The 23,818-nt window shown below is 38.6% G+C and overlaps 2 protein-coding genes across 3 annotated transcripts in view; one reads left to right on the forward strand and one right to left on the reverse strand.

Moving 5' to 3' along the window:
• LOC126106526 (probable 4-coumarate--CoA ligase 1) overlaps positions 1-23,818 on the reverse strand; it is a 446,932-nt gene that overhangs the window by 39,744 nt on the left and 383,370 nt on the right. The window lies entirely within an intron of this gene.
• On the forward strand, positions 4,723-10,196 carry LOC126106527 (serine/threonine-protein phosphatase 4 regulatory subunit 2). The gene is made up of 3 exons (XM_049912854.1): positions 4,723-6,074; positions 6,887-7,535; positions 8,734-10,196. The coding sequence occupies exons 1-2, from the start codon at positions 4,992-4,994 to the stop codon at positions 7,508-7,510; spliced, it is 1,707 nt and encodes a 568-aa protein (XP_049768811.1). The 5' UTR covers positions 4,723-4,991; the 3' UTR covers positions 7,511-7,535; positions 8,734-10,196.

The following is a 23,818-nucleotide window of genomic DNA, read 5'->3' on the forward strand; positions in this document are numbered from 1 at the left end:
CCCCCCCCCCCCCCCACCCTCCCCTTCATCTAACCTGCAGCACTTCACTGTCTGCCACCCCCTTCATACTATCCCTCTCCCTCCCCATCTCAGCTTCCTCCTTACCGCCATCCACTTGCCACTCCCATCACGCATTGGTGCTGCTGCTCACAATGTGCTTTCAGTTGCCAGAGACAGCAGTCACATGTGAGAGTTGCGTTTGCGTGTGTGTCTCTACGTCTATTGTTGACAAAGACCTTCATGGTCAAAAGATTTATTTGTGACAGTCTTCTTCTTGTGCCTATCTGTGACTCAGCATCTCCACTATATGGTGAGTAGCAACTTTCCTTTTCATAATATTGTTAAAACTACTACAAATACTTCTACAGAAAGGTAAGAGGTAGACCTGTGAGAATTTACCAAACATATGTGGATGATGATTTGTGAAAAGAAATAGGATAAAGACTGGTCACTGAAGGGGTCCATAAGAAAATGAAAGGCCATCAGTACAAGATGTGTGAAATCATGCAATAACAATACAGGTAAATATCTTATGTTGGTAGAGGAGTAAGGGAGTGGAACAAATTACCAAGAGATATGCTTAGTCCATTCCCAAACAGTGTCACTCAATTTAAAAACCTGATCCAACAGTGGCAAAACACCAAAGATTATGGACAACAGTCACAGGGTAAGTTTAGTAGCATACATAATTCATTATTGTACACCAGGAATACAATGTAGGCCTACTTATGCAATGTAAAAGTATTGTGTTAACCATAACCACCTGGCTAAAACAACATCTGTGTGCAAATAAAAATCAGTTTATAATGAAATAAGCACATAGCTTATCTGAATGGAAAATTAACAAAGATGCCACCTACTCTGCACATGGATATGCTGTTGTGGAGAGAAAACAATAAGTTTTTATTACACCTACTTTCATTCTTATCTTAAATATGGGGGTGATGTTTGTGCAACTATCAAAACTTCCAGATTACATAAAAGGGATATCAGAATAATGAATTATGCAAGCCTAGAAATCTGTATTGTCCCCATACAGGATATATAGCATACTTTCATTCAATACTGTCATATCTACACCACACTCTGCAAGCCACCTATTGGTGTGTGATTGAAGGTACTCCTTTTCTACATCTACATCTACATAGCTACTATGCAAGCCACCGTACGGTGTGTGGTGGAAAGTACCTGTACCAAAATTTGTCATTCCGCCCCCAGTTCCACTTGCAAACTGAACAAGGGAAAAACAATCTACATGCCTCTGTATCAGCCTTAATTTCTATTATCTTATCTTCGCAGTCCTTACAAGCATTGTATGTTGGCGACAGTAGAATTGTTCGGCAGCCAGCTCTAAATTTTCTCAATAGCATTCCTTGAAAAGAACTCTGCCTTCCCACCAAGGATCTCCCTGTTTGAGTTCCTGAAGCATCTTCATGACACTTACATGTTGTTTGAACCTACCGGTAACAAAACTAGCAGCCAGCTTCTGAATTGCTTCAGTGTCTACCTTCAATCTGACCTGGTACAGATCCTAAACACTCGAGCAGTACTCGAGTATAGGTCACACCGGCGTCCTATATGCGGTCTCCTTTACACGTGAACTGCACTTTCCTAAAATTCTGCCAATAACACTGAAATTGACCATTTGCCTTCTCTGCCGCAGTTGTCACATGCTTGTTCCATTTCCTCTCTCTTTGCAAAGTTACACCCACATATTTAAATGACTGTGTCAAGCAGGACACTACTAATAATGTATCCAAACTTACGAGTTTGTTTTCCTACTCATCCACATTAACTTACATTTTTCCACATTGAGAGCTAGTGGCCATTCATCACACCAACTACATATTTTGTCTAGGCCTTGTTGTATCTTTCCACAGTCACTCACCTTCCGACACCTTACTGCACACCACGGCATCATCAGCAAACTGAAGATTGCTGCCAACCCTGCCCACCAAATCATTTATGTATATATAGAACAATAGCAGTCCTATCACACTTCCTCGGTACACTCCTGACGATACCCTTGTCTCTGATGAACAATCACCATGGGAGACAACATACTGGGTTCTGACAATTAAGAAGTCTTCGAGCCACTCGTATATCTGTGAACTTACTCCATATGCTTATACCTTCATTAAGAGCCTACATTAGGGCACCGTGTCAAATGCTTTCCAGAAATATAGAAATATGGAATTACCCTGTTGCCCTTCATCCATAGTTCGCAGTATATCATATGAGAAACAGGCAAGCCGAGTTTCACACAAGCAATGCTTTCAAAAACCATGCTGATTCATGGACTAATTGGTGCCCCCTACCCTGTTCCAGCCACAAATGTTGCACGCAGAGAATGACTGTCGGGAAGCCTCTGTATTAGCTCTAATTTCTTGAATTTTTCCGTGATGGTCATTTCGCAAAAGATATGTCGGAGGGAGTAATACATTTTCCAGTTCTTCTTCCCGGAAGGTAACTTTAATAATAAATCTGTCCATGATACACAACACTTCTCTTGTAGTGTCTGCCACTGGAATTTTTGAGCATCTCTGTAATGCTCTCACACTGACTAAATTATCTCTCAGACAAAATGTGCCTCTCTCTCTCTCTCTCTTTCTCTCTCTCTCACACACACACACAACCTTCTTCTTTTTCTTCATTCTACCAGCTATAATCTTCTGGAACTATGCAGTTAAGGTCTGCAGTTGTGTAAAAAAAAAAAATGATTTATCTTCAAAGGGTAAAGTTAATGAGGCTTATAAGCAAAGGAACACAAGGTACGTGAGGTTATTAGTGGCAAAACTGAACAGTTCATCAGCATTTCAGTAACGGGTGTGATAATGCAAAGCCTGGCCACTTTTAAGTAGGCCTATGGCGTTTACTCTTTATAAACTGTCAATAACTGAGTGAGGGTGCTAGAACTCAATGGAAGCATACTGAGGATCTCAACTGATATTAAAGCTACTGTGCTTAGACTTCATGTTATTATTTTAATCACATTCACAAGTTAAGTCTAAATTTGAGTTGTAGTTTATTGCAAGTGCATTTCCAGCATAAGTTAGGCACACAGTAGTCTCCATTTTTTTTATTCATTATATGACCTTATTGTAAGCTGCCTTCTCTGACTTCTGTTAATGTAATCAAGCCCTTCTCTAAATTATTAGCCACAGAATAGTAAACAAGAGGAGGACAAATTTACTAACTAGAGCGAAGGTCTATGGCCTCTCTCCTCATTTGGATTCAGGGCATTCTTAATTTTGAGTAATAGCAAACTGAATGCACGTATTAATGAAAAAAAAAAAAAGTTTAAGTAACAATGTGCTTCCCAGACTGTGGTATTTTGGAGTATTTGCATGTTTTCAACAACAAAATAAGACCTTGCACTGAAGTTCAAAGAAAGTCTGATGTATCTTCTACAGTGGCCTGCTCCAAGTCCTGATTTGAACCCAATTTAACATCCTTGAGATGAGCTTAACGATCACTTGCATTCCAAATCAGTCTGTGCAAAACTGCAGTAATACAAAATACTAACCTCCTCTCCTCTTTCCAGGAAATTGTCTGATGTAAGTTTTATGAATTTCTATTCTGCAGCTGATTGGACATATTCCAATTGTACTTTTGACAACTATTTTGGAAAACTTTTAAATGCTTATTTTTGGATGCTCTTGTAACATGTCTACAAGTATTCACAAATTGTTTGCGATTACTGTCCCACTGGCAAAGTTAGTAAAATGGGGTTAATGTTGCTGAAACTTTCAAATGTAACATATCTTTACATGGTATATTACAGTAATTTTTCCCGTGTATTCCTTCATTCATTAAGACGTTTGTTGCTTTTTGGTTAGAAGTATTTTAAAATATACATGGTAAAACATTTACATGTAATTTAAATGAATAAAAAAGATATACAACAATTTGTTGTATGTTAAAAATGTTTTTATGTTGTGAACGAAGCGCTTTTACTGTATAATGCTAAAAGTAGTGGACACTATAATATTAGAGGGTAAACTTGGAATAGGAGGCTTACGCGGGTTAGTGAGAAATAAGGGTGGCGATAGATTTCATACGTGTAGCTGCGAGAGTGGGGTTAGGGGCCTAGGCCTATGTGGCAGGAGGCATGTTGACATGGATTAATGTCATCAAGGCAGTATATTGAGGTTGACAGCATTGAGTATATAGGGCTGTTACATCAATAACAAAAGTCTTGGTAATATGACCAAATTAAGTACGATGTGCGGCTATGCTGTGTCTTTTTCCTTAAAATCCCATCCTAATCTATCGGAAGCAACTGTAATGAGTGGAAGTAAATTTTCTTCGGACTCGGTGAATGATCAGCCCTAAAGCAACTCCTAGTTTCTGTTCGATTTACAGTTCCAGTATTGTTAATCAAAAACTAAAGAACTGGCAACAGAATATATAGTCCACAGCAAAATACTATACACGTTAACTGAACGTCTTGGTATATCCGTCACTTCGTACACACTAACGCTAAAACTGAATATACAAAATATTTTCATTTTCAGACAAATCTAGTCTGTTAACATTAAATAATCACATCATTTGCAACTCTACGAATTACGTGCTTCCCAAATGGTATATGTTTCAATTATTTTTCAGATGCATAATTTATCCAAAGTTTATGGCTGAACTAGCAAGTTTCCATGCTTGTTGTACACGCAACACTCGCAGCCATCTTGATGACATAAAATATCTGAGAAACTGGCACGCTTTCATTTCAATGGTTTCAAGTGCTAATCATTTCCTATACGTTGGTAGTTCAAAACTATTCTTCTATTCTTTGGCAGTGGGCTTATTTCCAATGATAAAAAGCATCACGAAAACAACAGTGTTTTGTAGTTTTCTTTTGTTCTTTCCTGTTTCGTCAGTCATATGTTGGTGTAACTGAAGTCTCATATTTGGACTGTGTGCGTCGATAAGTGGTGAGTGCTTGTTGACATCACGTTAAAGTTGTGAAGTTGAAACGGCATCTTCGGGTGATGGAGAATCAGGAGGAGGTGCTTCAGTCACTTGAAGACTTCGCGAAAATGAAGCCCAAGGAGATACCAAAAGAATTAGAAGAGTATCTTGAATACGTCGCAAAAACTGGTGACCCAGTGTATCAGTGGTCTGCTGTGAAATGTTTATTCCGAGAAAAACTCTTAAAAGTTATTACAGATTTCTACGAGTCGTGTCCTACGTGCCCAAATAACGAATTTACACCGTGCCCAAATGTAGAACCATTTAATTACGAGAATATGAAGGCGAGTTTACTGGAACGCCTAGATTCTTTCTCTAGTGCACCGTTTACTATTCAGAGATTATGCGAGTTGTTAACGACACCTACTAAAGAATACACCAGAGTGGACAAGTTTATGCGGGCAGTGGAGAAAAATATACTAGTTGTTAGTACAAAAGAACCGGGAAATAGACGATCAGATGTTCAGTCTGATTTCCTAATGAATGGGGTGATGGATGGAAGAGCACTTGATATTGGTGAAGCTATTGAAACTGTGAGCAGTGATGGCGTTAATTTGTTGCAAACTGAAGAAAATGAAGTGAATGTAAGCAATGGCATTAGAATAGATGAGTTAGACATGGAAAACCGATCTGACATCGAAAACACAAGTGATGCTGTGTGGGATAAAGACCAGAGAGAAAGCTCTGATGCAGAAAAACAGAGTGCAAAAACCAGTGAGAAAAATGGCAAATTAGGCACAGAAAATGAAAGTGGAAGGGAGTCACCAAAGATTACTGGACAAATTGATGTAAAGGACGAAACGGGAGAAACCCAACAGACCTTAAGTCACCTAAAGGACAAGGCAGAAAGTGATCACAGTTGTGCTGCTCAAGAAATAAGTAATACAGTGACTGCACATGGACAGAAAACAGACAGCACGTCTGTTTTAAGTACAGCAAATGTTACAGAAGCAGAACAGTCTCCAAAGGAAACGGAAAGTAATTCTAGCCAGCTTGTAGATTCAGTGCATGTGGAGGAAGTATCACACAGTGAAGAAAGGGAACAAGAGCTGATAGTGTCATCAACAGGGATTGTGCTGGAGGCAGATGAGAATGTATCACAAGTAAGTTTAGATGTTAAAATTTATTGAAATGTATAATAAGAGAAGTAATATGATTTGTTTATTGTATTGCCTTGTGCAGCGCTAAAATGTATTTGAGTGAAAAGTGAATACCTTTCATTCCACAAAAGTAATAAACCATTTTGGAGACTGATAATTGTAAAGAAAATGCAGAAATATAGACTGTAAAATATATAGCGTATTTTTTAGAATTTTATTGTAAAATGATGTCACATTTTTTGTAGACTTGATGTTATAAGAAACTGGCTATATAAAGGGTGACGTGTATGTTATGTATTAAGATGACGGTTTTGTTACCAGCTTGTTCATGCCTAGTACATTAATAGCAAGAAAGTATAGCCTACATTTTATTGTGCTTACGTGCATTACTGTGGAATTGTTTATAAAGGCATCCCAAAAATGAAACTTTAGATTGCTTGTTTTCCATTATCACTTCCACACTTACAAGATCATCAACCAGAAAGCAATTATTTTATAATAATACAAAATTTGTCTGTACTGCCATACTGGAGAGAAGAAATCCTTTCACTTTCTGGAATGAAGGGAAAACTGTTTGCTTTAAATTGTGCTTACTTTTGTTTTTGGAACAGACATCAGTGATTGAATTTTACCATTTCATTTATTGCATCTTAAAATATGAAAGTTGTTGTACTTGACAAATGATGTGGAATTTTCTGCTTGTTGTGTATGAGGAAACATGAAATATCAGGAGCTTGTTTATCTTCATTAATGTTGTAGTGTGACAGCATTCAGTTTGAACATTTCTGCAAGCCTCTTTCTTTGCCCACATGCAGGTTTCTGCTGTACCCGAAGATGAAGATGATGTACTGTCAAATGAGTCGTACAGTCCAACACAGCCGGTAGAGACCCTAGTCCCATCACCACCAGCTGTTGTAATTTCAGAGATTGGAGTAGATGAAGGAGAGGAAGTGGGAGACGAAGGCTCTGCAACTGTGGTGGTTAGTCCAGCTGTGCCACAAGGGGACTCGGCCACTCCAGGAGCTGCCGTGGAGGAAGTCGTCATCGCAACTTCAGTTACTGGCTCATCTCCCGACCAAGTGTTTAGGGAAACTGCAGTGGTAGAAGAATTAGGTGCTGCCCCATTGAGTACGCAGCAAGAGGTAGTACCACCGGCAGAGACACCAGTAGTTGAAGAATTGGAGAATGCAATGGTGTCTGAGGTAGAGGAAACTGTAGAAAATGTGAAAGTCCTGGCAGTAGAAGAGATGCAGCCTCTTCCACTTCAGTCTTCACCCTTGCAGCAACAGCAGCAGCCACAGCAGCAGCCTCCAGGCTGCGATGAAAGTATGGAAGTGGATGAACAGCTGCAGCTGCAGGAAGAAATGTCCATGGATGGAGATGAACCAATGGACCAGACAGAAGAGATGACCGGTGTTGTTACCGAAGTTGACAGTTAGTGTGGAACGTTATTCTAAGCAGAAGGTGAGTGCTAGAAACGATTAGACTGTAATGAACTGAGAATTGTTATGTACCTGCACATATCTTGGATGAAAAATTTGTACTTTAATATACTTAAAAAGTCGTTTGTCAATTTCATTGCAATAAGAAAGTCAGTTATATGAAGTAAACATAACTGAAGAAAAGAAGCTGTTCGATTAATTTTATATCACGCCCCTACTGAGTCACTGTTAGTGCTCATTGTATTGATGGCAATCTGTAAGGAAGAGAGAGACATCATATTCAAAATTAAAGAGCACTTCATTCCTCACAAATAATAAGAAAAATGATCTTAATATCTTATTAGTTGCCATACAGGTTTCAGAGGCTGTAACATTTGGTCTTAACAACCACCTAAGATTAGGCCACGGCACAAATAACTAAGCAGCTGGGAAATGCAAAGAGAAATAAAGAATACAGACAACATTTTAATGATGTGCAACTTGGTGGTAGTATCATGTCCTGCATCTGCACTCCTAGGTTAAGATGAATTGTGATGTATGCTACAGTATTTGTGAAATATTTTTGGAAAAAAACCATGTAAATCTCTGAATCAGAGAGTATAGAAGTAGCAAACATTTCCCTTGGAGAATGGGAGTGAAGGTATGCAGACTTAATGGTTGCCATAAATTTTGTATTAAATCATTTAGTGTGTCACCTTTGGTGTACGACAAAATACCTTTCACTCTTTACTTGATCCACTATGTACTTTGATGTATGGGTTATAAAATCTTGAACACGATAGGGGGCTGCAGCTGTAATATACTCTTCATGTAGTAAAAGGTAAAAAAACAGCCAAGTCGGTTGCAATAGTACAAGATTTACTGAAAACGTAGATCAAGTGGTTTTCAATAAACTTTTTACTATTGAACTGTATGGGTTAGCATTTTAACTTTAACATTACAGTTGTGGAATCCCTCAAAAATATCAATGACATGTTCTGTGGCTCCTGAAAGACAAAAACATGTGCACATGTAAAAAATGTGGAGCATGAAGTAATTCACCCAAGGATGGTGCCATTGCTGATATATGTTATACGGGGGGTCAACATTACTTTCACTGGCATGAAATATCTTTAAACAGCTTTAATAAGTGGAGGAAAAAGCAGCAACAAGAATAAAGTATGTTTTCTGTTTTGTGGATCCTGTTGCTTGTGTAGTTACATGTGACTTCTCTGTTTCAGTTCTTTGGCTTGCATGCAACAAACTGTATACTTTCTACGGGCTGTGTAACATCAGACAACCAAGGCATGAAAGATATGTGAAAATATCAGGGAACTGGGAAGACATCAGTAAATTATTGCGAACAGTAGCCCGTCGATTGTTTTTGTAGGTTGTTAACGTAGGCATTGACTGTACATGAGCATTTTTTAAAGTTTCTTAAGTACATATGCAGCTGGCAAATGGAGAAAATGTTTAATGGTAATAAATTTCTGTTTTTAATCTGTTTTTTCCGTTCACAGAATCTTCATTATGGAAGAGGAAAATATATCCTATGTTTTGTTTTCAATGTCCTGTTTGTTAGTTGAAATGGACAGAGTATTTGTTTGTGATTTTTGTAAATAATAATAGACTTACTCAGTAAAAGCTACGTGATTAAAGTAATTTTTTTGAAAGAACATCTATTGCCACGAGACAATTTTGCGCAAGGACAGCTTAGGAAATTAGACTTTAAGCGTTTGCATTTACATATTGTATATTTTGTATGGAATGTCAGTGGGATAGTCATTCCCTTCCAGTTGGAAATATTGTGTTATTGACTTGAAACATTGTGGTCTTTCATTTAAATCTCTTGTTTGTGGCCTTGCAAGTTCTTGCACAATGATGTATTTCTCCACAAAGCGCTGCAGATGTACGGAGTAGTAAATATATTTCAGCTTAGTGTACACTTTTTGTCATTAGCTGAAAGTGAAAGCAATAGTACCTGAACTTCCTAATTTATACCAATGATATAAACATTTTGTACTCGCACCAAGTGAAGGACAAATTTCAGATCAACTCATTTTGAAACTGCTGTGCATTACTGAACCATTGTTAAAGCAGTAATATAAATTTCACACGTATCATGTAAACCATTGTGTATTTGTTTGGATATTGTAACGTTAATAAGTAGGCTATGACCAATGGCAGACATACTGGCATAGGATATGTATTTGGTCATAACAACTGAAATGTTATCCAGTAACCTCTTCACTGCAATGTGTTCATAAGTTACAAGGAAGAATGTATATTTATTACACGAATATTTGAGCTCATTAATTGTCGAACAAAAATATGTATTTTAACCTTGTCAAGTTTTTACTTCGCATTTTAAAAGACTGAAGGCTGGAACTAAGTACCCTAGGACAGGGATTGTCAGTAGCCTGGCTAAAAAGTGTGTCATGACTGTAAATGTGTGATGTCACTGAAAAAATTTGAAACTGTACATAACAGATAAATTCTAAAAAAGTGACATTGTGACAGAAGTAGCATGCTTGTTACCCCTTGTTTTCTTGTAATACAGACAGCCTCACAGATCAAGCAGACACATGTATCCATATATTCACTTCAGATTAAAATAAAGTATCTGTGTCAAGGCAGAAAACTATTTTGTATTATAGAATTATGGAAATAGCAATAAAACACCTGTTAAATAATTTGAATCCAATTTCTTGTGTCTTCCTTGTGTCTTATTTCAGATTTGCGTGTGCACGCATGCATGCGCGTGCACACACACAACAGCCAAGTACAATCAGCCTGTTTATGAAGTGCTTAGGTATTTCATAGTGTTTTCTTGTGTGTGTGTGTGTGTGTGTGTGTGTGTGTGTTTTTCCTTTTGACAGTTTAAGAGTTCATAAATGACTAAGTTTTATCTTGAAGGCCAGGTAATTAAATAATATTATTAAAACACATGACAGCAGACAGTTGAATTGCCCTCATACTGAAGGAGTTGTACAGAACCTGAAGTTTGAAATGAGACCTTATGATTTGCAGCTGCACAATAAGGGGAAACAATTATGACCTACTGGTAAATTCCACCCCCCCCCCCCTCGCTTCCCCCCCCAAATCCTTTTAAAAATTGAACTCCCGTATCTGGAACTGCTAGAAGTGAGAAAAATTTTAGAGATTTGAAATTATGTTTGAGGTTTATTTGGTACTCTATCCTGTGCAAGTCTATTAATTTCCAAATAATTACTGCAATCCACATTTATTTGAACCTGCTTACTGTACTCATCTTCTGGCATCCCTTTGCAATGCCTTCAGGTAACATTTCCCAGCACTTAAATTTATATTCAATGTTAACAAATTTCTGTTATTGAGAAACACTTTCCTTGCCATTCTACAATTTATATCTTCTCTCCTTTGGCTATCATATTTATATGATTATTTTACTGCCTAAATAGCAGAACTCATCTACTACTTTAAGTGTCTCATTTCCCAATCTGATTCCGTCAGCATCACCCAATTCAATATGACTACGTTCCATTGTGCTTATTTTGCTTTCCTTAATCTTCATCGTATGTCTTCCATTCAGTACAGTCCATTCCATTCAATTGCACTTCCGTGTCCTTTGCTGTCTCTGACAGAATTACAATGTCACCGGCAAACTGCAAAGTTTTATTTCTTCTTCATTAACTTTAATTCCCTTTCCAGAGTTCTCCTTGATTTCCTTTACTGCTAGCTAAATGTGTAGATTGAATAGCTGCTGCGATATGCTACATTCCTTTCTCATTTCCTTTTCAACCGTGGCTTCCATTTATTGCCCTTTGACTTGTGTAACTGCAGTCCAATTTCTGCCAAGTTATAAATAGCCTTTTGCTCCTAGTATTTTACCCCTGCTGCCTTCAGCAATTTATGGAATGTATTCCAGTCAACATTATCTAAAGCTGTCTACAAATACCTTTACTTGTAAGATAAATCATAGGGTCAGCATTGCCTCACTGAGTTTCTAAATTTCTTCAGAACCCAAATTATTTTCCCGAGGTCAGCTTCTACCGATTTTTCAATTTTTCTGTAAATAATTAATGTCAGTATTTTGCAACAACGACTCGTTAAACTTGTAGTTTGATAATATTCACACCTGTCAGCCCCTGATTTCTTTGGAATTGGTATTTTTATATTCGTCTTGAAGGCCGGCCTGCATGTTCCTCCTGTCTCATTTCTTTAGCACACACTCCCTAGGATACCAGCAGTTCTGAGGGACTGTTGTCTATTACATCTCAACTCTTGACATTCGTGCAGCTGTCCCTCATTTCTTCAAAGTCCGTCCCGGTAGCTGAGTGGTCAGTGTGACAGACTGTCAATCCTAAGGGCCCGGGTTTGATTCCCGGCTGGGTCGGAGATTTTCTCCGCTCAGGGACTGGGTGTTGTGCTGTCCTAATCATCATCATTTCATCCCCATCGACGCGCAGGTTGCCGAAGTGGCGTCAAATCGAAAGACCTGCACCAGGCGAACGGTCTACCCGACGGGAGGCCCTAGCCACACGACATTTCCATTTCTCCAAAGGCCTCTTTTATTTTTCTGTAGACAGTATCAATCTTTCCCCTAGTTATACATACTTCTGTAGACTCACATTTGTCCTCTACCCACTCCTGCTTAGCCAATTTGCATTTCACGCTAATCGCAATTGTATTTCCTTTTGCCTGCTTAATTTGCCGCATTTTTATATCTTCTTTTATCAGTTAATTTCTATGTAGGGATATTCAAGGATTTCTACTAGACATTATCTTTTTACCTATTTACGATATTGCAATGCCCGAGCAGGCACTGTGGCGACCACAGCCATTTCGAAACACATCAAATGAATTCGCAGTTGCGAGTAAGAACTACCGTCATCTGTAGAATGGAATGATGACGATAAAAATCTGTGCCAGACTGGGGTCTCGAACCTGGACTTTCCTGCTTATTGCGAGCGGTCACCTTACCGTTTGGCTGTCCCTGCACGACTCGTGGCTAGACCCGTGGTTGATGACACGTGGAAGTTTGGGTCTGGCTGCGAGTCATGCACGGATATCCAAATGGTAAGGCAACTGCTCGCGATAAGTGAGAAATTGGGATTCGAGCCCCGGTCCGACACAAATTTCCATTGTCGTCATTCCATTCTACAGCTGATGGTAGTCCTTATTCACAACTGCGAATTCATTTGATGTGTTTTACCTATTTGATCATCTGTTTATCTCACTATTTCATCTCTCAAAGTTACCTATTTGTCTTCTACTGTACCCCTGTCTCCTGTTTCAGTCAGTCGTTGCCTAATGACCCCTTTGGCACTTTATGCAATCTCTGATTCATTCAACTTAACCTTCTCAGTTTGCTACCATTTTGCAAATTTTTGAGTTGTACAGTTCACAACTGAGAAATGAGTATTGTCTGGATAATGTGCAGTGTGTTTTGAGAAAAGCTACTTTTTCATGCATCTTAATGGTTATGACATTGTAGCTCCCAAACTATGTGTTGTAAAACTACATAATTTTGAAGGTGTAGCCGGTGGTATATGTGGATACCATCTGCAAAATGTGTTGGGAATAGTTACTGTTAAATAAGTGGTAAATTAAAACATCAAGTCTGATGCTTCAGTTGTACTGTATGAACAGAGAAAATGTAGTGAATGGTAAATGTTATACCTGTAATTTTTTCTTTCTTTCTTTCTTTCTTACATTTTTGAGGGGGGTGCAAGAAAAAAGCTTATAAAGGTTTGAAATTATTTATAAAGTTTGTTTGAAGTTCCCAAGTGCTCTTATTCTCAAAATACTAGATAAAATAAGTTTGGGTGATTTGTGCACTGTGAGTGCACTACACCAAGACAAACACAGTTTCTAATTTTAATATTTAATGTGTTAAAACTTTAGTGTAAGATTATACCTCCTAATGAATACATAATGACGGTTTTGAATTTTTAAATTCATTCAACAATAATATGAAATATTGAAAATCAAATTTTTGTTGCTTGTAGAAGTTGTTAGGTAGGCAACCTTCAACTGAGTGTTTTACCCATTCAGTAACATAGATGGTTGGTGACGTGCTTTTAAGGATTTACAATGCATTGTGCAGAAAGTAAGTAAATATGGAAAAATAGTAACTGACAGCAGCAAATAATATTTTATTACAAAGAAAATCACTGCACCTGCCAGTTCCCACCTGCAGATTCCTGAGTAACTGTTGTCTGGGGCAACTCCCTTCGTATCTGCTCAACTAGTGCAACTTGCTTCCTCTTGAACCTGCTTACTGTAATTGAGTCTTGGTCTCCCATTACAATTTTTTACCCCCACACTTCCCCCCGTTACCAAATTCCTTGATGCCTTGGATATATCCTATTACTCTATCCTTTCGTCTAGTAAAGTTATAGTGAGCAATCTAAGAGAAGACAGGCATTACATTTAAGTAGGCATATACCATGAGCTGAGGAGTAAAACTTTGTAAAAAATGTTAATGGCATATGGCATGGTTGATGGGGAAATCCCACGGAGTGGGATCAGCTGCCCATCGAAAAAAGTGTTCTTGTGTGGACACTGGCCCCATTTCCTTGTGGATAAGTGAGAATCGTGCCTTATGTGTATTTATATAGTCTAGTTGATTGTAATGGGCATATGTATAGTGTAAAGTCATGTTTGTGTTGGTTGATGATGATGATGATGATGATGATGGAAGGGGATGGGTGAAACCTGGGGCCAGCACATACTGTACTGCACTAAATTAGCACCGAGGGGGCTGCTGAGCTTAGCGTCCCCCGACAGATGAAGCAGCATCGACACTGTCACATCCCCTCACTTCACGAGACATTCGAGAGAGACTTGGAATTTAATGCGGGACACTGGTGCTTACCTCCCCTCCCCTTTCTGACCGAATACTGGCAGTGAAAATATCGTCCACCGGGTTTAAAACCCTTTTACCTCTAAGTCAAGTGTGACCACATGAGTGTGTGTGTCAACAGTCTCAAGTACGGAGGAAAATTCATTAAGTTGGTTTTCTTAGAAGTCCAAACACTTTGCTAATAGGAGTAGTCACTTGAATGGGTCTTAGAAAGTGACTGGTGTAGGGGCATCAGATGATGAAGATTTTTTATGATTTGAGATATCAATAGAACATATATTAGCGCCATTACTTAAAATGTTATGAGATGAGAATTAAAACTCAAAAACTGTAATTCGCAAAAAAACTTCTTTGACTTAATTTTACTCTCCATCATTCTCATTTGTACAAATTACGCTTCACTAATGGTTCACAGATATGTGTAGGATGTTTGTTATGCTTATGGTCAATTATTGTTACACAAAAATAAAAACTATTCATGTAGCATTTGCCTAAAGTTTATTAGTATGAATGAAGTAAAATTCACAAGGATTAATAGAATTAAACAAAAAATTGTGGCTCACTGACCATTTACATAAAAAATCTACTATAAGCATGTACGAAATTTCTTCATACCATAAAGTTTAAAGCTTTCAGCACATTCATCTCGCATTGTCAGCTGAACTAGAGGACAGATCAGATAAAAGCTTGATGTCATAGTACAAGAGCTCCCTCAAATATGGTGTATTGCACATAGTAAGCTACAATCTTAACAAGCAGTTTTACATTGACATAGGTACACCCAGTAATTTAATCATAAAATATTAATCCCACTTGGATTAAGAAGAAAAGAGTAAAGGATGTCGTCACTCAGGCTTTATGTTTCCCATCTTTGATATTGTCACACATTTTCATTGATTCATTGTCCTCTGAAGATTACATCAAGAAAGAGAACCTTCAGGGATGTGGAATGACTCAAAGTATTCTCTTAATAAAGACAAACAAATTAAACCTGTTTATACTAGCTGACTTTCTTCCATTTGATCTGTAACAAGGAGATCCTCAAGACTGTAGAGTGTGTCATGAAAAAAAAAAAAAAAAAAAAAAAGATATATATGCTAATCGTCATTCCACAGTACTAAATGAAATGGTTTATGGAATTAGAATAAGCCAAAACTGTATTCATTATATTTTTATTTAAGAGATAATAACAAACTTGTCATAATACATGTAAACGTATAATACATTGAAGTACATGTGAAATCTAAGGTTACTGTAGCCAAGCATCACCAAACAGAAAAATCAGTTTACCACACAGAGTTACATTGATCACAATACTTGCACCTTATGTACACATGACTGCTATCTCTGGCTACTCTGGGCAGAATTCTGACTTGCTTGTGTAAATGTGTGTGCGTTTCCTTTTTGGCTTGCTTGTGTAAATGTGTGTGCATTTCCTTTCTGTAGAAGACTTCGGCTGAAATCTCAGTGTGCAGAAGTCTTTTCGTTGTGCCTGGCTCCGACTTAATGTGTCATATTTACACTGAGAAGTGATCTATCCTTTTCATAATATTGGTAATATTCCAACCTGGATTTTCCATTATAGAGTATCTCAGTTGGTTTCTGAAGATGACAGTTGTTAATGCTCAATTTAGGACTAAAAAGATAGGTATGTCTGTAAAAATGTGATGTACAAGATAAAATATGTAACACATTAAATAATGAACTACATGACAAATTGTGACAACTGTTCTGCGAAAAAAAAAGTTGAACAATGTACAGTAAACTTGAGTGACATATTCCAAGGGTTTGCGTGGACAAATTAGTTTTGTCCTTAACAGGCCCAATGTTACAAACAGGTAAAATATTACAAATGAGACAAAACAGTTGAGTACATTTTTGTGACTAGGGAAGTGAGACTACGGTGACTGAAAAAAAGGAAAAATAGGGGATGTGAGTAGCAGGGGTAATTTACAAAGTGGTCCAGGTGGGACCTGCACTTTAGAAGTGATAAATAAGGGGACAATACTAAGCTTGAGAAAGTAGACATACTTATGTTTATAAATTTCTATTATTTCAATGTGGTTCACCTTCCTCCCTTTGTGGATTTATGCAAGAGTTCATGTTGCTCCTTGTAACTGTGTCATTCTTTAAGCAGGTGGTCTGCAGAAGTAGTGTGTCCTTTTCTAAGTGTCCAGCTTCTATGGTGTTCCATCAAGTAAGTAGAGATTTACCAGTTTGTAAAATAATAAATACTGTAGAATATTACATCAGTGTCATGTGTTCCTCATTCATAATTATATGATATTCTTAGTAATACACTGCATTAACAATGTACTATCAGAATACTGCTTAATACCATCTGTGTTTACTCCAGATGAATGTAAGGCTGATATACTGACAAAAGCTGCTGCTTCTTCAGGTGTACGAGGGTTGCCCAGAAAGCAATGCATCACAGCCGAAAACAATGCTATGAATGCAAAACATTACGTATGTATTATCTGAGGTCTCCTGAGGGAGCGCGCCAAGTTTCCGTCACTTCCAACAGATAGCATAGCTTCAGAATAGTTTCAAAATGCCGTCTCTAGATGATGTATGTTACAAGCAATGTGCTGTCATTGAATTTCTCAATGCAGAGAAAGAAACTGTGGAAAATATTCTCAAACTCTCGTGCAAAGTCTATGGAGCATCTGCTGTTGATAATATTACAATTAGTCGCTGGGCATGGAGGGTGGGGGTCATCAGAAGGCGATTCAGTGGAGCTCCACGGTTTGCAGCAGTCAGGGAGACCATCCGTGGCTGTCACACCTGACAGCCCTGACCTATCTCCCTCAGACTTACACTTATTTGGGCCATTAAATGATGCCATTCGTGGAAGACATTTTGAGGACAATGAGGAGGCAATTCACACAGTGAAGCACTGGTTCCGTGACCAGGACAAGGATTGGCACCGATAGGGCATACACGCCCTTGTTTTGTGCTGGAGGAAGACCATAGAATGGGATGGAGATTACTTGGAAAAATAGGGTGTGTAGATAAAACACCATTCTTTCGTGTGTGTAATTCTTACTTTCTTTCGTATGTGTAATTCTTACTATGTTCAATAAAGACTTGTTGAAGAAAAAAAATGCGGTGCATTACTTTCTGGGCAACCCTCATATTAGATAACTGCTGTTTATCTTCTACTGCTAACTCGATATTTGTTTGAATAGATTGGTATATTTTTAATCAACTATCTATTTGCTTCCTTGAGAATAACAACCTCTTTATAACACAATATGTCATGTTGTACAGAGTTATAATGAACACATCTACTTGGGATATAGCAGTTCATGAATCAAAATAAGGAGGAACCATAGTTTTTAGAGGAGCCGATAATGAAGAATTCTTTTTTTTTTTTAGTTTTCTTTGGGTTGTTAAAGATTGCCAGTTGTTTGTTTTGTGTTAGATTAGAGCTCGTTTTTAAAAATTGACATATGCCAATTGGAAGTAGCAAACTTAGTTTATATAAAACTTTATTACATCACAATTGCTTACATATGTATAAAATATTCACATTCCTGGTTTTGTCAAACAGCTGCCATGTTCAGATGTGCTTAATGAATTAAAAAGCTTTGTACACATATATAAACAGATATAGTTAGTAGTTAGGCACTCTAACATCACGAAGTCATTTAACGTTTCAATGAATGTACATCATATCATCACACGATAAAAGATTGCATTTAGAATGGTGCTCTATTTTATTCTGTGGGGTAATGGGAGAGAGAGTGTTCAGGAAATGGGGAGGAAGGGGTGGGGGTAAGAGGAGGAGGTGGCAAAAAACACATGTGAAATGGGGCATAACAATGTTCTTTGCATCTTCGTATGCATTCTGTTGTTGAATACCTTTGCACAACAATAGATAACTCAATGGTGGACCATAGATCAAGAGTCAGTGTCTACACAAAAAATTATGTTCCTGTCTTGTATTGTGATACAGCAAATCATATTTCAGCAGAAAGGGTCATCATCATCATCATCATCATCATCATCATCAACATTTAAGACTGATTATGCCTTTCAGCGTTCAGTCTGGAGCATAGCCCCCCTTATACAGTTCCTCCATGATCCCCTATTCAGTGCTAACATTGGTGCCTCTTCTGATGCTAAACCTATTACTTCAAAATCATTCTTAACCGAATCCAGGTACCTTCTCCTCGGTCTGCCCCGACTCCTACCCTCTACTGCTGAATCCATGAGTCTCTTGGGTAACCTTGCTTCTCCCATGCGTGTAACATGACCTCACCATCTAAGCCTGTTCACCCTGACTGCTACATCTATAGAGTTCATTCCCAGTTTTTCTTTGATTTCCTCATTGTGGACACCCTCCTGCCATTGTTCCCATCTACTAGTACCTGCAATCATCCTAGCTACTTTCATATCCGTAACCTCAACCTTCATATCCGTAACCTGAATCCACCCAGCTTTTGCTCCCATACAACAAAGTTGGTCGAAAGATTGAACGGTGCACAGATAACTTAGTCTTGGTACTGACTTCCTTCTTGCAGAAGAGAGTAGATCGTAGCTGAGCACTTACTGCATTAGCTTTGCTACACCTCGCCTCCAGTTCTTTCACTATGTTGCCATCTTGGGAGAATATGCATCGTAAGTACTTGAAACTGTCCACCTGTTCTAACTTTGTTCCTCCTATTTGGCACTCAATCCATTTATATTTCTTTCCCACTGACATTACTTTCGTTTTGGAGATGCTAATCTTCATACCATAGTCCTTACATTTCTGATCTAGCTCTGAAATATTACTTTGCAAACTTTCAATCGAATCTGCCATCACAACTAAGTCATCCGCATATGCAAGACTGCTTAATTTGTGTTCACATATCTTAATCTCACTCAGCCAGTCTATTGTTTTCAACATATGATCCATAAATAATATGAACAACAGTGGAGACAGGTTGCAGCCTTGTCTTACCCCTGAAACTACTCTGAACCATGAACTCAATTTACTGTCAACTCTAACTGCTGCCTGACTATCCATGTAAAGACTTTTAATTGCTTGCAAAAGTTTGCCTCCTATTCCATAATCTTGTAGAACAGACAATAACTTCCTCCTAGGAACCCGATCATATGCCTTTTCTAGATCTATAAAGCATAGATACAATTCCCTGTTCCACTCATAACACTTCTCCATTATTTGCCGTAAGCTAAAGATCTGGTCCTGACAACCTCTAAGAGGCCTAAACCCACACTGATTTTCATCCAATTGGTCCTCAACTAATACTCGCACTTTCCTTTCAACAATACCTGAGAAGATTTTACCCACAACGCTGATTAAAGAGATACCTCTGTGGTTGTTACAATCTTTTCTGTGTTCATGTTTAAAGATTGGCGTGATTACTGCTTTTGTCCAGTCTGATGGAACCTGTCCCGACTCCCAGGCCATTTCAATTATTCTGTGTAGCCATTTAAGACCTGACATTCCACTGTATTTGATGAGTTCCGACTTAATTTCATCCACCCCAGCCGCTTTATTGCACTGCAATCTATTGACCATTTTTTCCACTTCCTCAAATGTGATCCTATTTCCATCATCATTCCTATCCCATTCTACCTCGAAATCTGAAACATTACTGATCGCATTTTCACCTACATTGAGCAACTCTTCAAAATATTCCCTCCATCTGCCCAAGGCATCCACAGGATTCACCAGCAGTTTTCCTGACCTGTCCAAAATACTTGTCATTTCCTTCTTACCTCCCTTTCGAAGACTGCTAATTACACTCCAGAATGGTTTTCCAGCAGCTTGACCCATAGTCTCCAACCTGTTTCCAAAGTCTTCCCACGATTTCTTCTTGGATGCTGCAATTATCTGTTTGGCTTTGTTTCTTTCTTCAACATAACTTTCTCTGGCTACCTGGGTTCTGGTATGTAGCCATTTTTGATACGCCTTCTTTTTCCTTTTACAGGCTGCCTTGACTGTATCATTCCACCAAGCTGTTTGCTTCATCCTACTTTTACACACTACTGTTCCAAGACATTCTTTAGCCACTTCTAGTACTGTGTCCCTGTACCTTGTCCATTCCTTTTCCAATGATTGTAATTGACTACAGTCAACTAACTGGTACCTTTCTGAGATCGCTGTTATGTAATTGTGCCTGATTTCCTTATCCTGAAGTTTCTCCACTCTTATCCTCCTACATATGGACCTGACCTCCTGCACTTTCGGCCTCACAATCCCAATTTCACTGCAGATTAAATAATGATCAGTGTCATCAAAGAATCCCCTGAATACACGTGTGTCCCTCACAGCCTTCCTGAATTCCTGATCTGTTATTATATAGTCAATGACAGATCTGGTTCCCCTGCCTTCCCAAGTATTCCGGTGAATGTTCTTATGTTTAAAAAAGGAGTTTGTGATTACTAAGCCCATACTGGCACAGACATCCAAGAGTTTTTTCCCGTTCCTGTTGGCCTCCATATCCTCTCCAAATTTACCCATAACCTTTTCATACCCTTCTGTTCGATTTCCAATCCTGGCGTTAAAATCACCCATGAGCAGAACACTGTCCTTGTCCTTTACTCTAACAACTACATCACTGAGTGCCTCATAAAAACTATCCATCTTATCTTGATCTGTCCCTTCACAATGCGAATATACTGACACAATCCTAATTTTCTTGCTAGACACTGTCAAATCTATCCACATCAGTCGTTCGTTTACATACCTTATTGCAACTACGCTGGGTTCCATTTCTTTCCTGATGTAAAGCCCTACACCCCATTGTGCTATTCCTGCTTTGACTCCTGACAGGTAGACCTTGTATTCTCCCACTTCCTCTTCTTTCTCACCCCTTACCCGAATGTCACTAACAGCTAAAACGTCCATTCCCATCTTACTTGCAGCCTCTGCCAGCAGAAAGGGTTTTAAATTATAATCAACAAAGACTATTAACAAATAAATGTGTTGGGTAGTGACTGTAAGAATGCCAAGTTTGATTGACTGATCCATTTATTCCTTCATTTATTGTGCTGCACAGACGCTGTCAAGAGAGGATGTTCAATGAGTCGAGGTACACATTAACAAAAGACAGTGAAATAATGGAAACTTCGTTTGTATTCTGTATTAACAATGAACAGTCACAAGTCACAGTACAGCTTAATCCTGTTCACTGTTATGCCATTCTAAACTTAGTTCCCTTAAAGAGACCTCTACATTATGTGTTGTTCTATACTTTTCACAAAATTCTTACAGCTCAGTCAGTTCAGAGACGTGGTGGAACTGCATTTTTTGCATTAACAAATTATTGACATTGACAGGTGAAACTTTGCTGTTTGGGTATTTTAATGCAGTAAAATGTGCTCAATATAGAATTGCATGGGACTAAAATAATTTTTCAAATTGAACGAGTTTCCGGTTTCCACAAAACTCAGTAGGCTACATAAAATTTGTCATGTACCATACACAAAAGTATAAATTTGTAATTAAGCACATATTTACATACCTTGACTCTTGCATAGTAGATATTCATTTACTGTATGTCATACAACAGAACACTTGAATATTACACTTATTGATAAATAATACAACATTTCTGTATTCTTTACTCTAACTTGCACCTAGTATGTCTGCGGGGGGGCTAATCCGAGATGTGGAGAGGGTCTTGCCTGTGCTGTTGAGCATGCAGGGTGCAGTCGCCTGCACGTTGTGACTTGCATCACCTCCGATGACGTCTGTCGCGTAGGTTCTGAGGCCGTCCCCTGTTCGTGCCAGCAGATAGCGGAGCTGGCCTCGCACGCGGGTTGCGAGCAGAGCTTGCAATTTGCTGCCCATTCCCAGAGTTGACTGGATTTTTTTTCGGTTTGGAGCCGAGTAGAGGGTCGCAACCTAAGGCTTTGTTGACTCTGTGATGGTCTTGGCTGCAGATTTCTAGACCTGCATTATTGTGTCAGGATTTGTGGGACTCCCATTGAGAGGTCAGGGGTGCACTACTTATGTAACAGAGTATTTAGGCTAGGCAGTAGTTTGAGGTGTTCTGATGAACACTCACCAGCTGGTATGCAGCGAGGGAAGTCAAATGGTATTCAGAATAAACACCATTCAACTGTCACAATTTTATGAGTAAACTGCCGAAGTATTCGTAGTAAAGTTCACAAATTTAGTGTCCTCCGGGGACGCTCTTGCACTCACATTATTCTCGGGGCCGAGAGCTGGCCGAAACCCAAAGTGGAAAGCAAGTCTTGGAACTATATCAGAAAGACAAATTAGAGGCCATTGGATGGGGAATGTTCATTACACTTGACAAAAATATTGTCTCAATTGAGATCGAAGTTGCGTGTGACAGTGGGTGAAACCAAGGTAATTGTTGGCTGTTTTTACCAGCCACCTGATTCTGCTTTGATAGTTCTAGAGTCATACAAAGAAAGTCTACAGACAGTAGTTCGTAAATACCCAGATAACGAAATACTAGTTGGAGGTGACTTTAACCTGAAAAGTATAGCCTGGGGTGTTTATGGATTCGTTGTGGGGTGTACAGACTGTCACATGAAATACTTTTGAACACTTTTTCTGAAAACTGTCTTGAGCAGCCAGCAAGGCAGCCCAAACACAGTGGAAAGATCTTAGACCTTGTTGCTACAAATAGGTGGACATTATTGGCAATGTCAGTATAGAAACAGGGATTAGCGATCATGATGTCATTATATCAACTATGATTACAAAAGTTAATAAATCAATCAAGAAGTTCAAAGTGTGTTTCTGCTACATAGAGCAGTCAGTCAGTTATCAGCATCTCATATAGACAGTGAATTGGTGTCACTTAGTTCCGGTAACATGGATGTAGAAGAATTACGGGTAAAGTTTAAGCAGATTGTAAATTGTGGTCTGGAGAGTTATGTGCCTAGTAAGTGGATAACAGATGGAAAAGACTCACCATGGTTTAATAACGAAATTCAGTGGATTCTTAGGAAGCACAGGCTGTTGCACTCTCTAGTCAAAAGGGAACACAGAAATGATGACAAGTGAAGGTTAGTAGAGATTTGTGTGTCTGTGAAAAGATCTATGCATGAAGCATACAAAACTACCACCATTACACCTTAGCAAAAGATCTGGCACAGAACTTGAGAAAAACCTTGTCTTGCATAAAATTGCTGAGTGGATCTAAGGCTACCATTCAGTCCCTTGCTGACCAACCTGGTGTTGCAGTTGAGGACAGCAAAACGGAAGCCAAAGGTTTAAAATTCACATTCAAGGAATTGTTTACACAAAAGAATCGCACAAATATACCATCATTTGACCATTGGACAGACTCCTGTATGGACAACATAGTAATAAGAATACCCAGTCTAGAGAAAGAACTGAAAGATTTGATACCATATAAATCACCAGGTCTGGATGGAATCCCAGTTACATTTTACAAAGAGTACTCTAAGGCACTGGCCCCTTACCTAGCTTGTATTTATTGTGAATCTCTTGCCCAGCACAAAGTTCCAAGCGACTGGAA

This window comes from Schistocerca cancellata, chromosome 10 (genome assembly GCF_023864275.1).
Source record: "Schistocerca cancellata isolate TAMUIC-IGC-003103 chromosome 10, iqSchCanc2.1, whole genome shotgun sequence".
Taxonomy (NCBI): domain Eukaryota; kingdom Metazoa; phylum Arthropoda; class Insecta; order Orthoptera; family Acrididae; genus Schistocerca; species Schistocerca cancellata.

Bases quoted from the DNA above. Each gene is read 5' to 3' on its own strand.
- LOC126106527 (XM_049912854.1), top strand. From the start codon at position 4,992: ATGGAGAATCAGGAGGAGGTGCTTCAGTCACTTGAAGACTTCGCGAAA. The intron at 6,075-6,886 runs GTAAGTTTAGAT...GCCCACATGCAG, and splicing joins CAGATGAGAATGTATCACAA to GTTTCTGCTGTACCCGAAGA.